Source organism: Pelodiscus sinensis, chromosome 1 (assembly GCF_049634645.1).
Source record: "Pelodiscus sinensis isolate JC-2024 chromosome 1, ASM4963464v1, whole genome shotgun sequence".
Taxonomy (NCBI): Eukaryota; Metazoa; Chordata; order Testudines; family Trionychidae; genus Pelodiscus; species Pelodiscus sinensis.
In genome coordinates this window covers 96,391,941-96,417,354 of record NC_134711.1, presented here as the reverse complement: position 1 = coordinate 96,417,354, position 25,414 = coordinate 96,391,941, and the positions used below count along the sequence as shown (strand labels likewise).

The 25,414-nt window shown below is 45.7% G+C and overlaps 1 protein-coding gene across 2 annotated transcripts in view; it reads left to right on the top strand.

Moving 5' to 3' along the window:
• Window positions 1–20,546, top strand: part of CRY1 (cryptochrome circadian regulator 1) — a 61,609-nt gene extending 41,063 nt beyond the window's left edge. The window contains exons 7-14 of one of the 2 annotated variants that reach the window (XM_075938376.1): window positions 482–793; window positions 7,683–7,834; window positions 7,923–8,125; window positions 8,864–8,965; window positions 10,719–10,814; window positions 18,213–18,284; window positions 18,368–18,472; window positions 19,870–20,546. In XM_075938376.1, the coding sequence (XP_075794491.1) occupies window positions 482–793; window positions 7,683–7,834; window positions 7,923–8,125; window positions 8,864–8,965; window positions 10,719–10,814; window positions 18,213–18,284; window positions 18,368–18,468 (1,038 nt within the window). In that variant the 3' untranslated portion in view covers window positions 18,469–18,472; window positions 19,870–20,546. The remainder of the gene's footprint in view (window positions 1–481; window positions 794–7,682; window positions 7,835–7,922; window positions 8,126–8,863; window positions 8,966–10,718; window positions 10,815–18,212; window positions 18,285–18,367; window positions 18,473–19,869) is intronic. The other variant, XM_075938377.1, reaches the window with a different exon arrangement.
• Window positions 20,547–25,414: the final 4,868 nt, after the last annotated feature.

Below are 25,414 nucleotides of genomic sequence, written 5' to 3'. Positions count from 1 at the left end.
AAGCCCTTGGCCACAGTGCATACCACTGAGGAGCCCTGCCGATTAACAGACCTGGGACCCCTTGTGCCCCCCCAGGAGCCACTGGCCAGCAGCTTCTTCACCCCTACCTCCCGTAAGGAGCCCCTTTCTGTCCCCCACAAGGACCCAGTGCTGGCTGGGGCCCCCATGAGGAACTGCCATCAGAGCAGTGCCACCCTTGCCATCACGGGTGGCCCTGGCAAGACTACATCCACCCACCCATCCACCCTCCTAGCCCCTTTGCACTGAATCCTGTGTCCCACCACCTCCCCGGAGCCCCTACCCTGACTCCTGCAGCCCCACCACCTCTCCTGAGCTCTCTACATCCCAAAGCCCCTGCCTTGACTCCTGGAATTACCCCCACCCACAGCCTCCTATCCTAAGACACAAGCAATGCTGGGTAAATCTTCTAGTGTTTATGTATAATAAAAAATTGAGAGTTTTTTTTCGTGATGCCTTTCAGGTAAAGAAGAACAGTTCCCCTCCCCTCTCCCTTTATGGCCAGCTCTTGTGGCGTGAGTTTTTCTACACAGCAGCTACTAATAATCCACGCTTTGATAAAATGGAGGGAAATCCCATCTGTGTTCAGATTCCATGGGATAGGAATCCTGAGGCTTTGGCCAAGTGGGCAGAAGGCAGGACAGGATTTCCTTGGATTGATGCAATTATGACACAGCTCCGTCAGGAAGGTTGGATTCATCATTTAGCCAGACATGCTGTGGCATGCTTCTTGACTCGAGGTGACCTGTGGATTAGTTGGGAAGAAGGAATGAAGGTACAGTTTTTCATTAATGAATAAACTATGGTCAGAACATTTAAATTGTCGTTCTTGTAGGAGTGATGGCGTCTAAGTTTCAGGTGCAGAACATGCTTTTTTTAAATAGATGTCTAGTAATGGCCATTGGTGCTTAATTTTAGATAACCCAGTTTGAAAATTAGGACCAGCAATTATTAAATCCATGAGTTCTTTTAAAATCAAAATAGAATATGAAGGAATAGAGCAGCTACTTTCTTGAGGGCCTTTTCAGCCCCATATATCTATGGTAAGAATAAATAACATTCATCATTCAGCTGATAGAAATTCTTTCCCATTCATACCGTCCATCCCGCTGCCATAAAAGAAACCACCAACCTTTTCTTTTCAGGTTAGTGAAAGCAAAGTGGGAATGAAAGGGCGGGACGGGGGGTGGGAGGAGACTCAACACCTTGCTGTATCAGACCCATACATGTTGGACAACATGATTCATTAGTGATCTCAGCCCAACTAACTTGTACCAAATTATCCTAAAACTGGAGCCATGGATATTCAGAGTATAAAGATGTGTTAGTCTCATTGCTATTATTTACAGCATTCTTCAGTCTTTGATTTTGATTGTTTCAGAAAATAAAAAACAAATCTCTAAATACAGTCACAGGTTTTTTTAACTTACTACATTATAAACAGTTCCTCCTGTTCGAACTTGAAGATTAATACATTTGCTGTCTGAGTTATGTTCACTTCCTTCCTGTTTCACATGTAAACAGCACTTTTGGTTATGCAAGTAATTGCATGAAAAATCTAAAGACAGGTTGCCTTATGTGATTTATACATGTGTAAATTTGAATGTCTGTATTCCTATAATGTACAACTTCATGCATTTGATTGTTCACATTACAAATATTACTTGGCCTACCCTTGGAGTTAAGCGAAGATAACAAAGGAACATATTTGTATAGTACAAGGATCTATAAATTGTACTTCCATTTGCTAGAGAGAGAGTCTCCCACTAATTCTAGTAGGATGTTATACAATCTTAGCAAGTGTGCTTGAAGGGGAGCATCTAGTGGGGCAATTGTGTACTGACATTTTATCTCTCACCAGCACAAGTTAGTGCATTAAAGGATACTACCTCATCCACCTTGTATTTTAACTAAATATTTTCAGAAAATAGATAAGTGAACTATTTTAATAAAAAGGCATAGTTGCAGGTATTCACAATGATTTTTATAGGGTTTTTTTTGAGTAACTTGTTTAAGTAGCTCTTTTGTTAACTGATGCTGATTACAGAAGTCTAACAAGTAGAATTTAATGTTCTAATAGTAGATTTGGAATGATAGGAGAAAAAAACTTTTATTTTCTACTGCTGTAATAATCCCTCCCCTCCCATGCAGATTTTGCTGTGTATTAACATGTTCTGCTAGACATCAATAAAATTGTAAAGTTTAATGTGACCCAGAATTAGAATTAATATTTGTGGTTTTGTATTGTCCTGGAAAGGAAATGAGATCGTTATAGAACATCTTGATTAGGTAAACTTTTAAAGAAAAACTTGCTGAATATTTTTAATATGTGTGTTAAATAAGAATATATATATTGAATAAGACCTTTTAAAGCAGTTTCAGAAAACTTACACTATTTAATATTTTTCTTCAGGGAACAAGATTCTCTTTCTTGTTTGTTGGTTGGTTTGTTCCCCTTCAGGGAACAATATTCACGATGTTTCTAAGCAGAAAGAACTTGTTTTATGCAAGTTAGGGCTGATCCAGGGAAAGCACTGCAAACTTAATATTCTTCAAATGTCCCAGTCTCTTGGGACTAGCACTACAGGACAGTGCCCAGACTCCCCCTGCACACCACCACTTTGTACCCAACTGTGTTTTGAGGGTGAGAGTTTAAAGAGGTTGTGACACTGTTACCACCTCTGTTCCCTCCAGCTGCAGCAGTAAAAGAAAATGAATAATTAGTAGTCTATAGGTTAGACTCATTTTAGATTGGAGGATTTAAGGAAAAGCTTTTTTTCTGTACCGATGATCCCAGTAAGAAGAAATGCAGGTACAAGGGATGGGTGGAGTGGGTGGCATTGCTCAGAGGTCTTCCCAGCATCTGACATGCAGGTTCCATATTTTAAAATGTTTTGGGGGGAGCCATTACCCATTTATAGCACAGTCACATCTTAAGATGGCAAAGAAAGACCAAACAGATTTCAGATGCTTTTGTTCTTGGTGGTGTGGTTAATGGAACTTCTAGTATACAAGAACTCTAAAGGATCAGAAAATAAGAATGGGGGGAAGGGCTGAATCAGCTCTGAGTAGGGATATCAGCATGTAGACAACTACCATGGTTAACCAAAACCTGGGCTTATCGGTTAATCCTGTCAACTACATGCACTTCCCCCCTAGGGAGGCAGGAGCTGGTTTGTCTCTCTTTTCCCCCCCTCCCCCCACCCCTCCCATGCTGCTTCCTCTGATTGATAGGCAGCAGCATGGAGCGTTTAGAAAACGAAGTCTTGTTTAAAATAAAGTATTCTCACACCGTAACATTGATGTAATTTCCCTGCTCCATACAAAAAGGATTATTTCATCTGTCAGAGAAGATGGTTTATTTATTAATTCTGTTGGGTCTGATGGCATCCGCAACATAATGACTCTGTGTGCCGGGCTTAGAATGAGACCTCTTCAGCACTGGTTACTAAAGAATTTCAGACCAATTACAGACAGCATGCAAATATTACTCGCTATTCCAAAGAATATTTCTCTCTTGCTAAAGTTGGTGGTTGGAACAGCAGAATGCCCTTAAAGGATTTTTGGTTCAGCCTTCCTCTCTTAGTAACAACCATAGATGAGCCAAAGACAGGGTGGAAGTGCATCTTTGCTGTCTGTTTTTGAGATCTTATGAATGACAGAGAAATCCCTGTTACACATAAATGTATTGGAACTGAGGGCAATTCAGTTAGATGCCAGGGCATCTCTCTTGCAAGTGCCAAAAGGCACTATTCAAGTGGCTGTGGACAACGTGTCAGCAGTGTATTATGCAAATAGACAAGGAGGAACTTGAACATCTTAAATTTACAAAAGCAATAAAATGTTGGCATTAATGTATCCAGCATAACATATACTCAGTTTTCTGGCAAGAAGCGAGTGAATGCAGTATGATTGCAGATCGACTGAGCAGAGATTCTCTGCAGACAGATGAATGGTCTCTCAAATATGACAATTTAGGATATTTTCAGTCTTTGTGGGTTTCTGAACAGAAATCTGTTTGGAATCGGATTCAGTATGAAATGTCCTTAGTTCTTCTCAGAAGTGGGCTCAGACAGCATACCATTGACCTGTGTATTCCTTCTAAATTGGAAAAAAGGGTTTAATACAGGGGTCAGAAACCCCTGGCACATAAGCCACAAGGGCCAAGTGAGCTGACTTTTTTTTTTTTTTTATTTTTTTTTCCCCACTGGCACGTGGGGCAGGAGCTCAGCCCTGCCTCTCCCCTCCACGGAGCAGGGAGCTCATGCTATGGCTCCAGCCTCAGCCGCGCAGCTGCATGCTGGGCGGGAGAGGCGCGCGTCCCTGGGGCTGCCCCTGCTCAGCCGTGCGTGCAGCTCCCAGGAGCTAAGGGCTTAACTCCTTCCCCTCCCTCTCGACTACAGGCTCTGCTTCCTACTTCAGGAGGGAGTGGGGGGAGGGGTGGGGGAAGGAGTATGGCTGGTCTGCAGAGCTGGGGCTGGTTGGCCGATCACTGGGCTGCACCGCACTGCTCTGCACGGGCGGGGAAGCCCTTCCCCAGTGCCTCACTGTACCTGGTCAGACTGGAGCCAGCCCTGGGCTCTGCCAGCCCCAGAGCTTCAGGCAAATGGCTGGGCCGGGCAGGAGGGAGACTATTACCTCTGTCCCGGTGAGCTACCAGGGGGCTGAGAGTCCCAGCACTGCTGGCCTACTGGTGAGTGTGCTGGAGGCATAAGGATGTGTGGAGGTGGGGGTTGGAGAAGGATGTGGGAGCAGGATGGGAGGGGCAGGGGTTGCCCTGGGCGACATGGAGCAATGCAGGGGATCGGGCGGGGGGGGGGGGGGGGAGGAGATCATAGGGCTGAGGAAAGATGTGGGGTGGGTACAGTTTTACTTTATAGAAGCTGTACTTTCCTTTACTCCCCACTCCTTTGGCTCCCTTCCCAACTATCTATTTGGCTGCATTCTCACCCTCTCACCTTTTCTGCGTTACTCCCCCAACTCCTTCCTGGCCCCCCTGCTGCCAAACTCCCTTCCAGATCCTGCATCCCTATCCCATTCACTGACAGCCCTGCACATTGAATCCCCCCTTTTTTGTTCCCACACCAGAGCCTATGGGGGGTCCACAAAATCCTCTAACTCTAGAACCCCAGAAAAATAAATTTGGCCTGTGAGAAGCTCTGAACTTCAGTCCTACCAGTCCCTTCCCCTCATCCCATGGGGGCTGGAGCTCCACAGGAGTAAGGTGTTTCAGTTGGGGGCCATGTCAGTGAGGGTTGGGGATTTTTGGAGGGTTTTTTTCTCTCACTTGTGTGGTCCCCGACTAATTTTTTTTTTCTGTGGGTCAGTGATCCAAAAAAGGTTCCCACCCCTCCCATAAATAAAGAAAAAATTACATGTTTTACTTCATTTTCAATAAAGTTTGATAAACTAACATGGGAAAGTTAAAATACTTAGGCTACATCTACGCTGCAGGCTTTTTGCGCAAGAACAGCTGTTCTTGCGCAAAAACTTGCCCGGTGTCTATACTGCATGCACGTTCTTGGGCAAGTAAATTTACAGTAAAGCATCAGAAAACAGGGCTTCTTGCGGAAGAGTTATTCCTCTCCCCACGAGGAATAAGCCCTCTTGTGCAAGAAGTCTTCCACAAGTAGCCAGTGTAGACAGGCAACATGATTTTCTTGCGCAAGAAACCCCTATGGCTAAAATGGCCATCAGAGCTTTCTTGCGCAAGAGAGCATCCATACTGCCATGGTCGCTCTTGAGCCAAAGCACAGCTCTTGCGCAAAAACACATGGCAGCGTGGACGTGCCCTTGTGGAACGTGCCTTTTGTGCAAAACAGTTCTGGCGCAAAAAGCCTACAGTGTAGACATAGCCCCTATCTGTTTAATAATTTAAATTAAATCATTCTCCCCAGTTGCAAAATGGCTGGGCTGTAATTGTGTAATTAACGGTGAGTTTCCATTATCAACTTAGTCTGCTGAAATGTTTGCATTGACCCAGGTGGTCTAGGGGGCACGCGGCAGAAAGAGAGCCCTTTCTCCCCTCCCAGGAAAGCAGCACAGCCCTGGGCAAGAGAATTAAATCTTGGCACACCATTTCAGAAATGTTGCTGACCCTTGGTTTAATATATACATTTTTCCCCATTTCTCCTCATTCCCATAGTAATAAAAAAGGTAAGGCAAGCCAGCCTGATTCTTATTGCTGCAGAGTAGACAAGATCATAATGGTACACTGAGGGCATGTCTAGACTACATCCCTCTTTCGAAAGAGGGATATAAATTAGATCAAAATTGCAAATGAAGCCAGGATTTGAATTTCCCATGCTTCATTTGCATAATGGTGTCTGTGTGTTCTTTCGAAAAAGTGAAACCACTGTCTAGACACGATTCTTTTGAAAAAAGGGAAAAAAACCTTTTCAACAGATCCTGTACTCCTCAAAAAATGAGGATCTTTCGAAAAAGGGTTTTGGCTTTTTTTTAAAGAACCACATCTAGATGGCGGTTTCACTTCTGTAAGCCCTTTTTCAAAAGAACGCATGGCTGCCATTATGCAAAGGAAGTGTGGGAAATTCAAATCTCAGCTTCATTTGCAATTTCAATCTGTGTAATTTATATCCCTCTTTCGAAAGAGGGATGTAGTCTAGACATAGCCAGAGAATTTGGTGGAAGGAACTGAAGGAGCAGTCCGTCTTTAACCTCTCACCCTCAGAAGGGACTCAAGTGTTAGACAGGAAAGGCCAGGGCTCTAAAAAGGGGTGCCTATTAAGTTCTGCCATACCTGATCAGCATGAGTCCAAAATTTAACTATACAGCATCCATCTTGATGCATTTCAGTGATAAGGAATTAATTTTCTTAGATCAAAGTTGTTAAATTTTAGAAATTTTTTTAGACCAATTAATTATTAAATGTTAACTGCCCACTTTACATTGAATGATCCCTTACAAGATTTGTTACCTCATGTATAACAATCTGTTTACCTTGTATTTAGCTGTGATGCTGACTATCTTTCCCAGACCTGAAGAAGAGCTCTGTATAAACTCAAAAGCTTCTTTCACTAAGGCGTGATCAAATAAACAGTGTTACCTCATCTGCTTTTTCTCTAATTATTAAATTAACTGTTAATTGAAACATCTACCAAAAAGCTATAAAAGCATTAGTAAGTTAATGTAGCTTTTTAGTACAGTCCATATGGAGCAAATTGGGAAAGAAAATTCCACCCCGGGGAAGATAATGTGAGGCCTAGTGGATAGAGCACAGTGCAGGAATTTAGGAAACCTAGGTTCTATTCTTAGCTTTGCTACTGGCTTACCTAAGTGACTTCGAGCAAATTATTTCACCACTCTGTCTGTTTCCCATCTGTAAAATGCATTTTTGCAAAAGTATGTCCAACTTCTGTGCTGCAGAATCCACTGAAAGCCCAGAAGACTGGTATCTGCAGTGCAGAAGCCAGACATACCTCTTTTCCACCATCATACATGAATGGACTTTAAAGAAGAACTTTAAGTATTTATTGAGCATTCTTTAGATGTTACCAAGTCTGGGCAAGTATCAGAAAAGATAGGATTTCAGCATTTAAGAACACAGTTTTCTGTACTGACATTTTGATAGCTGAGCAATGCTTAGGAATGTTTGTGGAAATTTTTAACTCATTTAGAATAACTTGCCACTGTTATTTCTCAAGGTATTTGAAGAATTGCTGCTTGATGCGGATTGGAGTGTTAATGCTGGAAGCTGGATGTGGCTCTCCTGTAGTTCGTTTTTTCAGCAGTTTTTTCATTGCTACTGTCCTGTGGGTTTTGGTAGAAGAACGGATCCTAATGGGGACTACATCAGGTAATCTGACATAAATATTGTAAAGCCATCATTGAAGTTGCCTTGAGCTTTAAACAGCTGTTTAAAACTATACCTTTTGTCTTTAAAGGCGTTATTTGCCTATACTGAGAGGTTTCCCTGCAAAATACATATACGACCCTTGGAATGCCCCAGAGAGCATCCAGAAGGTTGCAAAATGTGTAATAGGAGTTAATTATCCTAAACCAATGGTAAATCATGCAGAGGCAAGCCGCCTGAATATTGAGAGGATGAAACAGATCTACCAGCAACTTTCACGGTACAGAGGATTAGGTATGACTGTAATCTACTTCATGTATTTATTTGGAAGTTTTTCTTCCCTTTGAGCTGTGATAATCCATTCTTCAGCCATGAGGCCTAGTTACCAAGTAAAGATAAGAGCAGTGTACCCCACGGTAACACTTGTATTTTCCCTCTCACCTTTTCAGCACTTTACAATGCTTCTAGTCTCCACCTGCCTAGGGAGTTAGTCCTGCAGTTTGTTTTAAATTCTTGTAATTTCTAGTGCATCAGATAAGTTTTGTATAGGTTAATTTTACTATTAGATATAACTTCTGCATGGAAAAAGTTAGTGGAAAAAGTCTTGCAACCTTAACTGTACAATCCACTGTTTACAAACACCGTGGTTTATCGTGCAAAATTAATTTTAATCCTTGGTTTACATTCTTCCATGTGCATTTGTTGACTTTTGCCTGTTTAAATAATGGCTATATTCCATTAGGTATGAAGTAACTTCTGATGTGTTTTGCACTAAAATGTACCATATATAATCTATGCATTTAAAGTTTCTTGCAAAAATAATACTGATTTTTTTTATAGTAATGTAATTATAATATAAAATTATTTGGGCAGATATTCCAATTTACAGTAGAGGCTAAAAATTCATTCTTCACACTGGTAAACTACCGAGAAAATACAATTTCAAGCCAACAGAAAGTGTATAGAAAACAAAAATATATTTGCTTGCCTCAATTATGTTGACACTGATTTTTTTTCTTTTTCTTTGATTAGGTCTTCTTGCAACAGTGCCTTCTAACACAAATGGAAATGGAAATGGTGGCCTAATGGGATATTCACCAGGAGAAAACATCTCTGGTTGTAGTACCACAGGTGGTAAGTAAAATCTCCTGTTCTGACAAATATTGGAACTGGGAAGTAGGGATGTTAAAATGCATTTATTCAGGTAAATGTGTAACTCCTGAAACTCATTTACACGCAGTGGTGAGAGGACGGCTCCCTGGGAGCTGGAGAGCACAGGGAGCCAGCTTTTAAGCCGGTTCCCCATGCACAGCAGTTCCAGTTAAGCTGCTTGGTGTGTGTCATTTTCTCCCCCTCCCCCCGGCGGGATCACAGGTCCCCATATTCTCCTAGTAGCTATGCAGGAGTCAGCTTCCCACATGTACCCACCCCCTCTGTGATTGCCATGGGGCAAGAGGCTCCTCGTGAGCTAGTGCTCCCAGGGAACCAGCTTTTAAACCTGCTCCCCGTGCATACCAGCTCCCACGGGGCTGCCTGCCTTTACCACTCCCCACGTTACTGCCTCGGTCTCAGAAGAAACAACGCGGGGGGAAGGGGGGAAACCAGGATCATGTTAGGGGGGCAAGCAGTTTCACGGGAGCTGCTACATGTGAGGAACCAGCTTTAAAAGCTGGTGCAGAGGCAGTAGCCCGGGGAGTGTCAGGGTGGGCAGCTCTGTGGGAGCTGGTACACATGCAGCTCCCTGTGTGCACTCCTCCCTCCCTCCCTCCCTCCCTCTCTCCCCCCCCCCCCCCCGCTACCTCTGATACAGAAGCAGCAGTGGACAGGAGGGGGCGAGAAGCATGTGACTTTGCATTCTAACCCAGGAGCCTAGGTTTATTGGTTAACTGTTACACATTTACACTTTCACATTCCTACTGAGAAGTTGCACAAATTCCTTAAGTTAACTCCCTAGCTATCTTCACAAAACCAGTTTTGTGAAAACTGCTCTTAAGAATATTTTCACATCCTCTCTTCTACCATTACTCATTTTTGCATGGTTATATAACACTGATAGCTGCTCATCTGAAGAATAGATATATTCAGCATAAATAAGTAAAACTTTTCAGGACTGTTTTAACCCTTGTAAAAGTATTAATGCATGTTGAGCAATTTTCAAACATGTTTGTGCATCTGTTCACCTCCTTTATGTCATTTGATGGTAGTGACGTAATAGATTGTAGTCTGATTTAATCTATTTGAGGCAAGGCACATTTTTGCCATATTTGTATTGTGCCTAGTACTTTGGAACTGAATAGTCTAAGCACCACCAGAGTACACATAATGATGGTAAAATACCCCAAATATGTCTACGATACCTATTGTAGAATTTTTCCATTAGGTTTTAATGAAAAATATTTTAGCCTACAAACATTCTTTAGATTATGTACAGATGTTAGTGTTTTATATACATAATATAGGGAGTATAAGATGTTTTTAAAAATGCTCTGAAACTTAAACATCAAAAGCAAAACTTTAAAAGGGGCTTCAATCCAGCATACAAAATTGATGGGTACAATTTTCAGTTACCAATTTTTTGTGTACGTAAACTGCATTTGTAATTTTCATATTAGGAATTTAAGTCTTAGTTCCCTGGTTTATGAATAAAGATCTGAATTTGAGCAAAACCTTGGACATATAAACATTTTCCCATAACTTTACAGGCTATGGTGGGGGGGAAATAAAAAAAAATTGACCTCGCTTTATAGTTTTAGGGTGCAGTATTCAGTAATTCCCATTGTAAGTATGTATTTAGCAATTATAGACTTTCAGACATTATAGTTATTTATTAAATGTCCAATCTGGGCTGTATTCTATGCTAAATTTTAAAAAATGTCCTTTTTTTCAGGAGCTCAAATGGGAAGCAATGATGGTCATACAGGGGGCATTCAAACATGTGCCCTCGGAGACTCACATGCAGGATCAAGTGGAATTCAGCAGCACGGTATTATTCAGCAAATAAAAAATGTGTTCAAAGAGGTTCTCGCTATTCTTGAAATTGTTAAAATCCCTAAAAACATCTCCCCCTCTGGGTGACAGCAGAATTCTAAATTTGAGCTTGGCTCATTTTTCTTTGTTGAAACGTAAACATGTAATGATCATTATTTAACATGATCTTAACTTGTGCTTCAAATAAGTCATGGACAATAGTGTAGCTTTGTTTATTTAGGGGTTTGACAAAAGGGTATTTTACAATAGCTTTTGGAAGGACACCCACATAGAAATCAGAGATCTGTTCTTGTCTTCTGTTACAAATGACACCTAAGATAATTATAACTGAAAGAGCTTGCAGGAAGTAAAATTTCCATTTGTTTACTTTGTGCATTTGATAGCAGTTTGTGTAGAGTCATTTTTCTTTCCAATATAGACAGTCAATTTCTACAGTTTGTATGCGAAAATAGGAGAAATATATTTATTTTCTTCGAGTGCTTGCTCATGTCCATTCTGATTAGGTGTACGCGCGCCACGTGCACGGATTCCGGAGCTTTTTTCCTTAGCAGTATCCATAGGGCCAGCAGGGAGCCCCCTGGAGTGGCGCCGGTATACCGGTGCATATATACCCCTGCTGGCCCTCCCACCCCTCAGTTCCTTCTTACCGCCCATGACGGTAGCTGGAGCATGCCTCAGGCTGATAGCCTATCTCTTAGCAGCTTATTTCTTATCTGTTGTATTATAGTTCTGGTTGAAGTTTTTATCTAGTTAAGTAGTTGTTAAGTGCTCTAAATATTTAGTTAGTTAAGGGAGCAGTGGAACCCTTCAGTGAGGGGAGGGCATGCCAGGGCCCCAGGGCTTTAAACCCTGTGCTTCCTGCTCCAAACCTATGCTCTGCGGAGATCCCCACTCCGACTGCTTAAAGTGTCTGGGTGAGGCCCATCAAGCTGAAAGCTGCTCTATCTGTAAGAGCTTTAAGCCCCGGACCAAGAAGGAGAGGGACTCCTGGCTGAAACTCCTGCTAATGGAGTTGGCACTGCAGCCTCAGAGCGAGGAGCGGCCTCACTCTGCCCGCAGCGCACCGTCGGCAGCACCCCCATTGGACAACAAGGCACCGAGGCCCAGATCGCAGTCACCGGTGCCGAGGGCCTCCAAGAGCTCGAGGGGATGCTCGGTAGAGAGGAGTGCCCAGACGGTGCGCCCTAAGGAGGGGCACCTGTCTTCTAAGTCCTCCAAAAAGAGGCGCAGCCCGGATAAGGGCAAGAGCCCGGGGCAGCCCGTGGGGCTAGGAGAGGTCCATTGGCCCTCCATCCCAGAAACTTTTGAGGCGGCCCGGGGCCTCATTCACATGGCTGTGGATGAAGGGGAGGGCCCGGTGCCGCAGGAGCGGACCGTGCCGGCACCGGCCTCAAGTGCCCCCCAGCAGGCTATGGCCAGGTCGTGGGACCCTCTGGGCGAAGGGCGGGCCTCGGCCCAGCAGCAGTTTTTCTCGGAGCCGGGATGAACACCGGCACCGACCCCGGGCCCCTTCCCGACGGGAGCGAGTGTGCTTGCGGTGCCGACGGTACCGGTGCAGGGTCCGGTGCCGCAGACAGCCCCCTGGGCGGTGCAGGGCCGCGCACCGTACTATGCGCCACCTGCGGTGCCACAGCAGGCGCCCCGCATGGCACCGACGCTGATGCCTGTCCCGGCACCGATCCCTGCTTACTCCTTGGGAGCGCAGCAGCAGGGCGCAGCGCCGCTGCACATGACGGCACCGGAGGGTTATGTACCGGCCTATCAGATGCAGCAAAGGCCTCCACCCATGCCCCCACCGGCACCGCGTGCGGTGCACAGGGGCAAGCCATCAGCCATGGCAGCCCAGTGAAGGGTGCAGGCTTCATCGGCCCCTCCCTGGTCAGCATCAGAGTACTCTTCGGAGGCCGAGTCAGTGGCTTCGTCCAGGTCTTCATATAGGTCACGGCCCCGTGATAGGTCCCGCTCATCGGTCAGATCATCTCACTGGGAGCCGGTGGACCAGCAGCAGTGGCAGGGGCAACCCCAGTGGGCTTTCTGGACGCCCTGGGCATACCACCAGGCCCAGAGCCTCCCCCTACGGGGCTGGCAGCGGGGTCATCCCGAAGGAGTAGCACTCCGTCCGCCACCCCCTTGACAGCGCCCCCACCTGGAGGCAACTCGTCTATGGTGGCGATGCCAAGACCCCCGGTTATTGGTCAGGGGCAGGGGGCTATGTCCCAGCTGGGCGCAACCTATGTGGACATCGCTGCCCAGGGGGAACCAGGGGCACAGAGAGCTGAGGAGGAGGCAATCCCCTCAAGGGAGTTCTCGTCGTCTTCACCAGACGAGGCCCTGGCCGACCCCCGCGCCCCAGCACCCGTCTATGGACTCCAGGGCGCACCAGGAGCTGCTCCGAAGGCTGGCGGTCAATCTTGCGGTCCAGCATGTGGAGGTTCATGAGGACTTAGATCCTATGGTGGACATCATAGTGGCAGCGGGCCCTGGTCGAGTGGCGCTCCCACTGAATAAAATGGTGGACAAGCTGTCTAAAACTCTGTGGCAGACGCCGGCTTCCATTGCACTGACCCAGAAGGGGGTCGAGAGAAGGTACTATGTACTCCAGGAGGGGCACGAGCATCTTTTTACCCACCCGGCTCCGGGATCCATAGTGGTTCAGGCCGCTGGGCAGAAGGAGCACCAAGGGCCTCCAGGTCCTACTCCGAAGGTGAAGGAGCCTAGGAGATTGGACCTACTTGGCCGGAAGGCCTATGCCACGGGGGGCCTCCAGCTACGTATAGCTAATCAGCAACTGATGCCGGGGCGTTATGCTTTTAATACATGGGCGTCTATGCAGAAATTTGCCAGCCAGCTTCCTCCCGAATCCCGCCAGGAATTCGGGGCCCTGAAGGAAGAGGGACAAGCTGTGGCGCGTACCTCTCTCCAGGCGGCCTTGGACGCAGCTGATTCGGCAGCCCACACTGTGGCCACAGGGGTTGTTATGAGGCGTAGTGCCTGGCTGCAGGTGTCTGGCATCCCACCCGAGGTGCAGACCACCATTCAGGACCTGCCCTTTGAGGGGCCGGCCTTGTTTTCAGAGCAGACTGATTCCAAGCTGCATGGCTTGAAGCACTCAAGGGCAACCCTGAAGTCGCTAGGGATACATACCCCGGCGCCTCAGAGGCGCTTTTTCCAGACTAGACCCTACCCTAGAAGGGGGCAAAACAATGATAGGGGTCGCAGGAGAGGCCGCAACAATAGCCGCCCTGACCTCTTCAGAGGCAGGCGTAGGGGCCCTCGGTCAGACTCCGAGAGAGGCTCCGGTCCGTCACCCGGTCACCAAACTAAGCCCTCATTTTGAAGGTACGCCAGAGAGCAGAGTACCAGTAGCACCTATCTGTCCGCCCTTTGGGGACCGTCTTTCCCTTTTTTACCAGGAATGGTTAAAGATCACGTCGGATCGTTGGGTCCTAGACCTGGTGAAGCAGGGATATACTATCCCCTTCCTTTCCTACCCTGCCTCCCATCCCCCTGCCCCTTCCCTTTTCAGGGACCCCTCTCACGAGACACTCCTTCGGCAGGAGGTGTCCAACCTGTTGATGCTAGGGGCCATAGAAAGGGTGCCCCCAGACGTAAGGGGAAAGGGTTTCTACTCCCGCTACTTCCTAGTACCCAAGGCGAAAGGGGGCATGTGTCCCATACTAGACCTCTGAAACCTGAACACCTTTATAAGGAAGACAAAGTTCAGGATGGTGATGCTAGCCTGCATCATCCCATCGCTCAGAAAGGGGGTCTGGTATGCTGCTCTCGATTTAAAGGATGCGTACTTCCACATTTCAATTTTTCCAAGTCACAGAAAATTCCTTCAGTTCACGGTGGGACAGGGCCACTTCCAGTTTATGGTCTTCCCTTTTGGACTGTGTACAGCCCCGAGAGTTTTTACCAAAAGTATGACGGTGGTAGCCGCGTTTCTGCGGCGGCACAGGGTCCAAGTGTTCCCATACCTGGACGACTGGCTCATAAGGGGCAAGTCTCGAGAACAAGTGTTGGGTCATGTCTCAAGGGCCAGGGTTTTGTTTGAGGGTCTCGGCCTCCTCATAAATAAGGCCAAATCACTGCTAGAGCCCATGCAAGTCATAGACTTTGTGGGGGCCCATCTGGACTCGCCTTTGGGCAAGGCGTCCCTACCGAGAGACAGATTTATGACCATTCGCTGTCTGGTAGTAGGTCTGCAGGAGTTCCCGACTACGACGGCGAGGACCTGCATGAGGCTCCTAGGCCACATGGCGGCGGGCACTTACATGGTCCAACACGCCAGGCTACGCATGCGCCCATTGCAGTGGTGGCTCAAGGTAGCGCACAACCCCTTGAGGTCGCCGCTAGATGCAGTAGTGATTATCCCTCAGGACATTCTTTGTTCCCTGCACTGGTGGAAGGACGAGGGCACGGTGTGTGCGGGGGTCCGATTCACCAAGCCGTCCCCGTCAGTGCGGCTGGTCACGGACGCTTCGGACGTGGGATAGGGCGCTCACCTGGGCAACCTCAGGACGCAAGGTACGTGGTCAACAGAGGAGGCTCACCTCCATATAAATATCAAGGAGCTGTGGGCGGTCAGGTTGGCCTACAGGGCGTTCCTTCCCCACTTACAGAACAGAGTGGTGGCGGTGCTGACAGACAACACTACGGCTCTGTTCTATATAAACAAGCAGGGTGGGGTACGTTCCTCTCCCCTGTGCCGGGAAGCCCTAGATCTATGGGAACTGTGTATAGCCCACGGTATTTTCCTGGAGGCATCTCACCTTCCGGGAACCAGGAACGGGCTAGAGGACAGGCTCAGCTGTTCGATCCAGGCGCACGAGTGGGTGCTAAGGTGGGATGTACTTCACGAGGTCTTCCAAAGGTGGGGGTTTCCCTGCCTGGACCTGTTTGCAACTCTGAGCAACGCCAAGTGCGGGGAGTTCTGTTCGTACATGGGGCACGGTCTGGGCTCTCGGGGAGATGCGCTGCAGGTCAGCTGGCTCAGGGGCCTACTCTATGCCTTCCCCCCGTTCCCTCTGATCCATGACACACTCCTCAGAGTGCAGAGGTTCAGGGCTCGGATCATCCTGATAGCACCAGTATGGCCTCGGCAGTACTGGTTCACCACCTTGCTGGATCTGGCTGTGGAGGGCCTGCTCAGGCTACCCCTAGTGCCAGATCTAATCACTCAGAGCTGCGAGGCTGGGGTGGCACTCCACCCGAGCCTTCCATCTCTCCACCTAGCAGCGTGGCTCCTCAGTGGCTCTCAGTGATGGAGCAAGCCTGCTCCAGAGCAGTCCAGGAGGTCCTCTTAGAAAGCAGAAAGCCGTCCACTAGAGCCCTTTACGAGGCTAAGTGGAAGAGGTTTACTTCCTGGCTGGAGGGCAGGACGCTCGCTCCAGGTGAAGGAGCGGTTCCGACTGTCCTGGAATTCCTCCTCCACCTGCGGAAACAGGGCCTGGCCACAGCCTCCCTAAGGGTGTACCTGGCGGCCATAGCGGCCTTCCACGCCGGGGGGGGGGGGCAAAGGTCTATCTTTGCCAATCCCTTGGTTAAAAGGTTTCTAAAGGGAGTTGACAGGTTGATGCCATATGAGAGGCCTCCGGTACCGGCTTGGGACCTTAACCTGGTCCTGACGGTCCTTATGAAGCCCGCGTTCGAGCCCCTGGCTTCATGCTCTTTAATACATCTGTCCTATAAGGTAGCTTTCCTCGTGGCCATTACCTCGGCCAGGCGGGTGTCAGAGCTTAGGGCTCTCACCTCAGAACCACCTTACACAGTGTTTTTTAAAGATAAGGTGAAGTTGCGTCCACACCTGGGGTTTCTTCCCAAGGTGGTCTCTCACTTCCACATGTCCCAAGATATTTACCTGCCAGTGTTTTACCCCAAGCCACACGCGTCGCCCAGGGAACAGGCTCTGCACTGCCTGGACGTTAGGAGGGCGTTGGCTTTTTATATAGATAGGACACGAGAGTTTCGTAAGTCAACTCAATTGTTTATTTCAGTGGCGGAAAGGATGTGTGGTCAGCCAGTCTCGGCACAGCGTATATCCTCGTGGATTACTTCCTGCATTCGACTGTGCTACGAGGTCGCGGGTAGACCACCGCCGCGCATAACAGCACATTCCACTAGAGACCAGGCAACGTCGGCGGCGTTCCTGGCCTGCGTGCCGATCTTGGAGATCTGCAGGGCAGCAACCTGGCCATCGGTGCACACCTTTGCAGAACATTATGCAATCACGCAGCCGGCCAGGGAGGATGCTGCCGTCGGGACGGCAGTTCTGTGTTCTGCAGAATAATAAAATAATAGTCAGTCACCTTCCGACCCCGCCTCCGGAGGGGGGACACGGCTAGGGATTCACCTAATCAGAATGGACATGAGCAAGCACTCGAAGAAGAGGTTACTTACCTCGTAACTGTAGTTCTTCAAGATGTGTTGCTCATGTCCATTCTGCATCCCACCCACCTCCCTGTGTCGGAAGGAGCCAGCAAGAAGGAACTGAGGGGTGGGAGGGCCAGCAGGGGTATATATGCACCGGTATACCGGTGCCACTCCAGGGGGCTCCCTGCTGGCCCTATGGATACTGCTAAGGGAAAAAAGCTCTGGAATCAGTGCATGCGGCTCGCGTACACCTAATCAGAATGGACATGAGCAACACATCTTGAAGAACTACAGTTACGAGGTAAGTAACCTCTTCTTCTAAAGAACAAGAAGTCTTGGGACACTTTTTGTCAAACAGGTGTCCACATGACACAATTCTTACCCTCGTTGGCCTTCCATTTCAGTCTCAGTAGAGGTTAAGGGTTGGCAGAAGAGATTCAGAGACAGGACTTCACTCTCATTCCATATGAAGCACATGTTTGGGCAGAATAGGAAAACTTACTCTTGCTTTGGCTGTTCATGATCTGTTGATTAAAGATTCCAGCCTTGAGGGCTATCAAGCAGTTGAAGTGAAACAAAAGCTTCTGGTTCAGAACTGAGGCTCCTAGGTAGTTTGATAATATAAATAATAATATAAGATGATGATGAAACAATTTCTTGAAATTTACTTTCATATTTTCCCAGTTCAATTGTGCTGTTGACTGTTATTTTAATTAAATAGTAAAGAAGATGACGTGAATGAGTATTAACAAAATTATAGTTTGTAGTAATTCACGAAGGGAAGACTGTGTGTGTGGGAAGGGGGGGGGGGCGCGAATAACTGGTCTTTATCTTGAGAGAACTTTTGAAGATTTTTCTGCAAACAAGAATGTTTTCTTTCCAGGCATCTGTGTTCGGGAATTCAGAGTTTTGGGTTCCATTGTTGATCCAAAAGCTCTGTGGATACAAACATATAATTGTAATAAATAAAAGAGAAACACAAGAATGATTGAAGTAAATGTGTATTGTATTTTAACAGGTTACTCTCAAGGGAGCAGTATTTTACATTATGCCCATGGAGACAATCAGCAATCACATTTACTGCAACAAGGTGACTTGCATTCTAAAAGATGCCATTTGGATACATACAAAGCAAAGTAGTTTCTCAAGTTAGATATTGACTTCATTTTACAGGAAGAACAGGAAGCACTGGCATCAGCACTGGGAAACGCCCAAATCCAGAAAAGGAAACTCAGAGCACTGGGTTGAAAGTCCAGCGCCAGAGCACTAATTAGATTGGTAAGAAATGAGAACTCTAAAACATCTTGTTAATGAGCTAAATTACTACATAGTAATTTGCACCCATTAATGTACAGCATGTATGCCATTGCATGGTGTAAAGCAGTGGTTTTCAAAGTACGTGTTGCAGCCCACTATTGGGTCGTGGAATGTCATGCACTGGGTCATCTTGCTGCACAGTAACCAGGCGACCTGCAGGGGTGCTAAGGCATGCCTCTTGCCTGTCCTGGCCAATAGGAGCCAGGGAGTGGTGCCTGCAGGTGAGAGCAGCACGCAGAGCTACTTGCGTACCTTTGCCTAGGAGCCAGATCTTCTGGCTGCTTTTGGGGTGCAGCACAGTCCACGGTGCCAGGACAGGTGTGGAGTCTGCCTTAGCACCCCTGCTGTGTTCTTGACCAGGAGCTGCTGGAGGTAAGCCTGCACCCCAGTCTCCTCCCCTGAGCCCTCCCCAGCCCGGAGTCCCCTTCTGCACTCCAAATCTCTCATCCCCAGCTCCACCTTGGAGCTTGCATTCTAGTCAAAAGGTATAAATATGTTAGGTTGTGGGCCTCAATCATTTTCTTCAGCTGGGTCACAGGGAAAAAAAGTTTGAAAACCCGGGAAGCAATTTTATGTAGCTACTGATTGAAGGTGGCTGAAAGGGAACAGGAGCTGTGCTCTGCTTTCTCATGCACACGGTTGTGGTGGGAGTAGGAAAGCCAAAAAAGAAGTTCTTTGAATGCTGGTCCCTCTCTGTATTCTGCTGTGGATGTTCATGTGCCTTAGACTAGTGAATTTTTTGCAAGCAGTGTTTATAATTCAGTGCCTGTGCCCCTACACTTCTTATAAGTACATAAGGGGGTGGGGAGGACTGACTGCCTCTTCAGCTCCTTACTGCCACATGGCCTATGTCTGAACCACCAGTGTTCAGAGCTGCTTCTTTCTCTTCAGCCTGATCCTTCAAACCTGTAAATATTCATGTTTATCGGTTTTATCTTTAGTGTAGCTTATACCAATACAACTATTAAAAACATTAACGAATAGTTAAAATCTGTCTCTCTGGGGACTTATGTGTAGAGCCATGCACGGTTGCAAAATTTGTATCCGCTATCTGTATCTGCAAAAACAAGCTGCAGCTGTCCACGTCTGTGGATGCAGATACCCATGGATATAAAACTTGTGGATTTGTAGGGCTCTATTTATGTGCATTCTGATGTGGAAATTAGATTATGCCGAGATTAACTGTCTTTAAAAGGTTGCCTTTCTGGACAGTGATGACCACCTGTACTGCCTTGGGAAAGTGCCTGTGACCCTTCCATCAAATGCAACAAACATGTATCTGTCAAATTACAAAATATATTACGGACTTCATGAAAAATATTTTCCCTCAGTTGATTATTTAATTTTTTTTCCTACAGCAATGTTGGAAGAGAGGATGCTGCACAGAATGTATTGAGAGCAAAATATTGTTGCGCTGTATTGGAGCTGAAGAATTGTGAGAATGCGTGTATTAAAGTAACACACTTTTCATAAATTTGTTTCAAATGTTCTGAATTGTTGTAAACAAGTTCAGTTTTTGGAATGTTTTTATTTCTAATTGGCATTTGTATGGTTTTTAACTTTTTAATGACTTTCATAAAGGGTAAATTGAGATTTGTATATAAAGCATTTGGTGAGGAATTTAACTTGAATGTAAATACAAACATTCATGGTTAGTGATAGACTCATCAATATATTTTTGATATTTCATGTACCGTAACAGTAAAGACAGGAAGGTGTAATGGCTGTTCTGTAAAATAGAAACTTTGTGGGCAGAATTTGAGAGGTATGGAGGTTTTTAGACTACTAGACCTCTGTATGATCCAACTTCTGCATATTTTCATAATGTTTTCATAATGTAAGAGCTTAGGACTGTGTTAAATTAAAATACAGTAGAGTTGTAACCTGTATTACATGCAGCTGTATATAAGTCACCTGCCATTTATTTCTGTCAAGATGTTGTAAGTTGTCATGTATATGCCCCAGTCCTTGTATTTCCCACTGCCTTGTTCAGTTAAGCTAAAATTACCTTGTTTAATAAAAGTGTATATACAGATGTATTGGTTTTAATTTATTTTGAGTGTGTGTCGCGTGCAAGTGCACATGTGCTATTTGTTGCTGCTGTAGTGATTATTACCCAAAAAAACTGTATGGGGGCAGGAGAAAGATGATCTTCAGATTTAGAATAATTGACTGCATGGCTTCCTTTTTATTATTTCCACAGCTTTTCATAGTAGCAGAGCTAAAATTGTATGCAGGTTACTTATCTATTGAAGTAGATATATAAAATCTAATTATGAAAAGACCACGTGACTAGAATGTAAGGCTGCAAAGTCTAGGTCTCTAAAGATTAGGAAATGCTAGAATTAAGATTTCCAGTTCAACCTTAATTCAACAACCTTTTTCAACCCTCCCTTAATGTAGCCCCGTTGCATACTATTTTTTTCCACATGACTTCAGTCCTACCTCATCTACTGGATGCTTTATATAGAATTAGATGCCTTGCTATGCTGCTATCTGTGCTACACCTAAAGGTGTCATTCAGCAGCCTTGCAGACAGCCTTTTGCTTATTACAACTAGTTTGCTCTTCTGCAGCAGTAGAGATTTCTGCAAATCTGCTCATAGTTTGCCTCAGTCTGAAATTTTCAGGTCAGTTGCAAAGATTAGAAATTTTCCAAGAATATAAGGATCCCAGAAGGAACAACCTGAATTGTTACATATTATAGACAGCAAGGCCAATTTACGGTGTTGGTGGATAAGCTAATAAATTCTCATTGAAGTTGCTGAGATTTATTCTTATCAGCATCTTTTCAGATGACATTTAGTTGTAAGGATTTTCTTTCTAACATTGTATCAAGTTAAAATCCAACCCAAAGCTATATTAACGTTGTGTTGGCAACTTGTGCAGGACCAAATACTGCTCTGCACAACATGATGCACTTCCCCTCTAGAATGATAGTTTTAGATCCACTTCTGTTCAGTGACAATGTTTTGGGCAGAGAGAAATTTTAATTAAAAATACTATTAAATAAACACCCCTTGTTTTTCATATTGTATGTTCTTTGTCTGTGGAATCCCCTATTGTTTGAAGTGAAGAGTGCTTGAGACTCTTCCTGCAAAAATTGCTGAGCACTAAAGCAGAGAGCCAGATGTGAAGCAGTTTTCCTAAATTAGATCAAATAGGTTCTAGATAACATACAAAACCACTGTTTTAGGGCTCTAAAAACTTGAAGCGCATGGAATAAAAGTGTGAAATGTTTTTGAAAACAACTGTTCATGTTGTCAAAACAGACATATTGAAAGTGCTGTACTAGTCCCGGTTGACAACAAACATATGCTACCATCCAAGCATTTTGCTGCACGTCAGTGTCACTGTCTCTCATAATTTTGGATATCTGGGCTGCTCTCCTATCTCTACCGCTCATGGAAGTGGGTCAGCATTTAGGTGCTGCATGGGGTGTCCCTGACCCCTTTACTTTTGGTTGCTGCCAGTTTCTTTGCCTCCACAGAAGCAGCAGATGGTGGTTTCTTCTGCCCTTACACTTTCTGTTTTCCCTTTTCTGTCCATTTGGGGGAGGGCAAGGGAGGAGCAGTGCTTCTCCCTAGGTCATTTAAGCCTCCACTGCATGGTCTCCCTACTAGCTCTTCTTCTTACTGGCTGGCAGGGCAGCTAAAAAAACACTGGGTTAAATCCAGGCAATGCTCTATATGTAAAGCCTCCCCTCCAACTGGGCACTGTTCTATAGATACTAGAAGTGAAGCACCCACAGGAACAGCACATGAAGTAGTAGTTACTTTGTGCAGTTACAATGGATCTTCAAGATGGGTGTCCCTGTGCGTGCTCCACTACTCGCCCTTCTACTTAAAAATCCAAATCCTTGATTCCACAGTAGAGAAGGAACAGGGGCTGCATCGTGCACGCAATCAGTAGCACCGTGAGGTGGCTGCTGTGGATGGGCTGCACAACCAGACACGGCTAAAAAAATTCTCAGATCGCCAGCATGAGGATGCACCAACAGCTGAAGTGATGCACCCACAAGGACACATCTCAAAGAACCATTATTTCTGCACAAAGTGAGGAATTTCTTCTCTAGCAGAGAACAGCCAGCTGGTAGTCTGGATATTCAAGATGGCCACTAGATCTCCTTTTCCCTACTGCACTTGTACTGAGAACCCTAACACACTATCCCTTCAAGCCACTGATGTCAATGTTGGATTTGCATAAAAACATGTTCTGACAGGGACAAGTATTGGAGCCATCAGCATTCTTTGCAAGAACCTTAGTGCATATTTCATAAGGACAGGGTGGTGCTCGGAACTCCAGAATCCTTTATTCTGAAGGTGTGAACTCTTCTTTCCATGCTTCCTAAGAGAGAACTTTACCTCCATTCTCTCCACAGCCACGTCATACCACCAAAAAGAGGTGTCACTTTCTAGATATCAGAAGGGCTCTGAAAATTTATCTCAAATATACAGTGTGCACAAGGAGATCGGATGCCCTGTTTGTATCCTTACATCTGAAATGCCAAGGATTCAGTTTCCAGGTGCTTTATTGCTAGGTGCATTGGACTATGCTTTGTGAAAGTGTAAAAGGCATCAGAGATTCCAGTTCCAGAAAGTCAGGGCACATTTCATGTGATCCCTGGCGACCTCCTGGGCAGAGAGCTAATCCATACAAAGAGAAATTTGTGAGGTATCTGCCTGATCAAATATTACCCTCCTTATTAAGTGCTACAAGGTAGACTACATGTCTTCTCCATTGGCCTCCTGTGGCGGCAAGCTGCTGTAGGCAGTGGTACAGAAATGATTTAGCCCTTTGAGCAAATACAAATAGGGAGGGATACTATCGCATGTTCTTACTAATAATTTTGTTTTTTCTAGTTACGTCTTCCACAATTCTACCCACCAAAGTTGGCTCGTGAGTCAAGGATCAGATATGAAGTGGTATCAGTAGCATGTGATCATCTTCCTTAGTCTGTGTGCGGTTATTAACAAATATTCCAGAGATATTGAAATAACATTCTGCTAGTTTTACAGCCTGGGAATAACTCATCTGATGAGCAAAGGAGGCATGGCCAGACTGTGCAGTGTTAGAACACTGATTCTCCTCTGTGATATGTAGAGAGAGGAGAGCAGCCCTGATGCCCACAGCTGTGTGAGATGATAGCAAGAATGAAATTGTCAGCAAGAAATTTTCTGAAAAAATTAGAACGGCTCTTGTGCAAGGGGGGGGGGAGGGCTTGTGCAAAAAGGAGCTATCTACACAGGGGTGTTGAACACCCATCAGTAACCATTGTCTTGCACGGCTACTGCAATGCAGTGATTTTCTTGCACAAGGCCACACTAAGGAAATTGCTCAGCCTTGCCTGGGGACTTGGCAGTGCCCACCAGACATGCCTGGATTTATGTTCTCTAAGCATATGGACTAAGGATATAAAACGGAATACAGGGGCCTCATTCTTGGTCTTTCTCCTTCACCCACCTACGCTGCAAGCAACTAGGAAGCTCTGAAGACTCCAACAGAGGAGACAGGCCCAGGTTTCAAGGGTGAAACCTGTGTACTATGAACTACAATGTCCAAAGAGGTCAGAGAAACTCTGTAAATTAGATGTTGCACAGTCTAATAGGACTCAGATTTTAGACTGCATGTTTGTATTTTCTTTTGGTAGCCACTTTCACTTTTTGGCTATCACTTCAACTCTTATCTTTTTAGTCAATAAACTTGTTTTACTGTTCATCTTTACCAGTGAGTTTATCTGAAGTGATCGGTAAATCAGCTCAGGTTTACAAAAGCTGGTGTGTATCTACTTTCCATTGATGAAGTGATGAACCCATTAATACATTTCCACTGCTTGTCTTGAGCAGTACAAGACATTTTATGTTCCCCAGTACCAGGCCGGGAGCTGGGGGGATTTGGCTGGTCCCTTTCTCTGAGATTCATGAGTTGCTCTGGAAGCATTCATATAATCTAGCTGGGCGTGGGGCTCTACGTGCGGCTGTGCTGAGTGGAAGGTTTTGCTTCCTGGAAGGGTTTGCTGCTTGTTGCTAGGAAAGCTTTGTGAGAGGCAGCCCATGCTGAAGAATTAAGGGGACACAATGGTCCCACAATCCCAGGCTGTACTCCAAGGACCCTGTCACACCTTGTTTCATTGTAAAATCTTGTATAAATAAAGTGGATCCATCACGAAGGCCTGAAACTCTCTGGCAAGTTGAACTCTTGGGAAACAAACTTCCATGCAAGTATCTTAAGCTTTCAGGAAACAAGTGTTTGAAAAGACAGATTCATTGGTTCTGTCACAATCTTGTTGTTACCCATGTAACACAGGGAGGTTATAATCAGAGAGGTAATTTAAGATTTAAAGCCAGAGTGAAGTCGATGTACTGCTCTGCCTTTGATTAATTCAGGATTAGATTATGCGGTTACCAAGTCTAAATAGGGGTTTAGTTATTGTTGGACCTAAATAAGCGAATAGGGTGGTCAAGCAAGCAGGTCTTATGCAGACTCAGTAAAGAGATCCACGTGGACCTGTTTGAAACACATCCTGAAGCTTTTCTGCTTGCTTGGAAATGTAAGCCATGTGATAGGAGGACACAATATGTCCAATCTCTGTCAGGGAGAAGGTCCCTCGTTAGCATGATGGGATCAGCTTTAGCAATCTACAATGGAACTGAGAATCAGAATAGGACAACTAGGATCATCAAACCTGTGTCTCAAACTTTGCTTGGGTTTTCTGGAAATTCTTTCAGGTGCATCCTACCCCAGTGAATGAAGAAGACATCCCTCTGCAACATGATCCTTTCTCTCAGCCATTGGCATTATATTCAAGTAAGTGGTCACTGCAGAAAGTCAGTTTTAGTCTGCTGGCTGTCAGTTCTGGCAGCTGTCAGATTTGACAACACCCTGACTGCATGGGGGAGGAGGA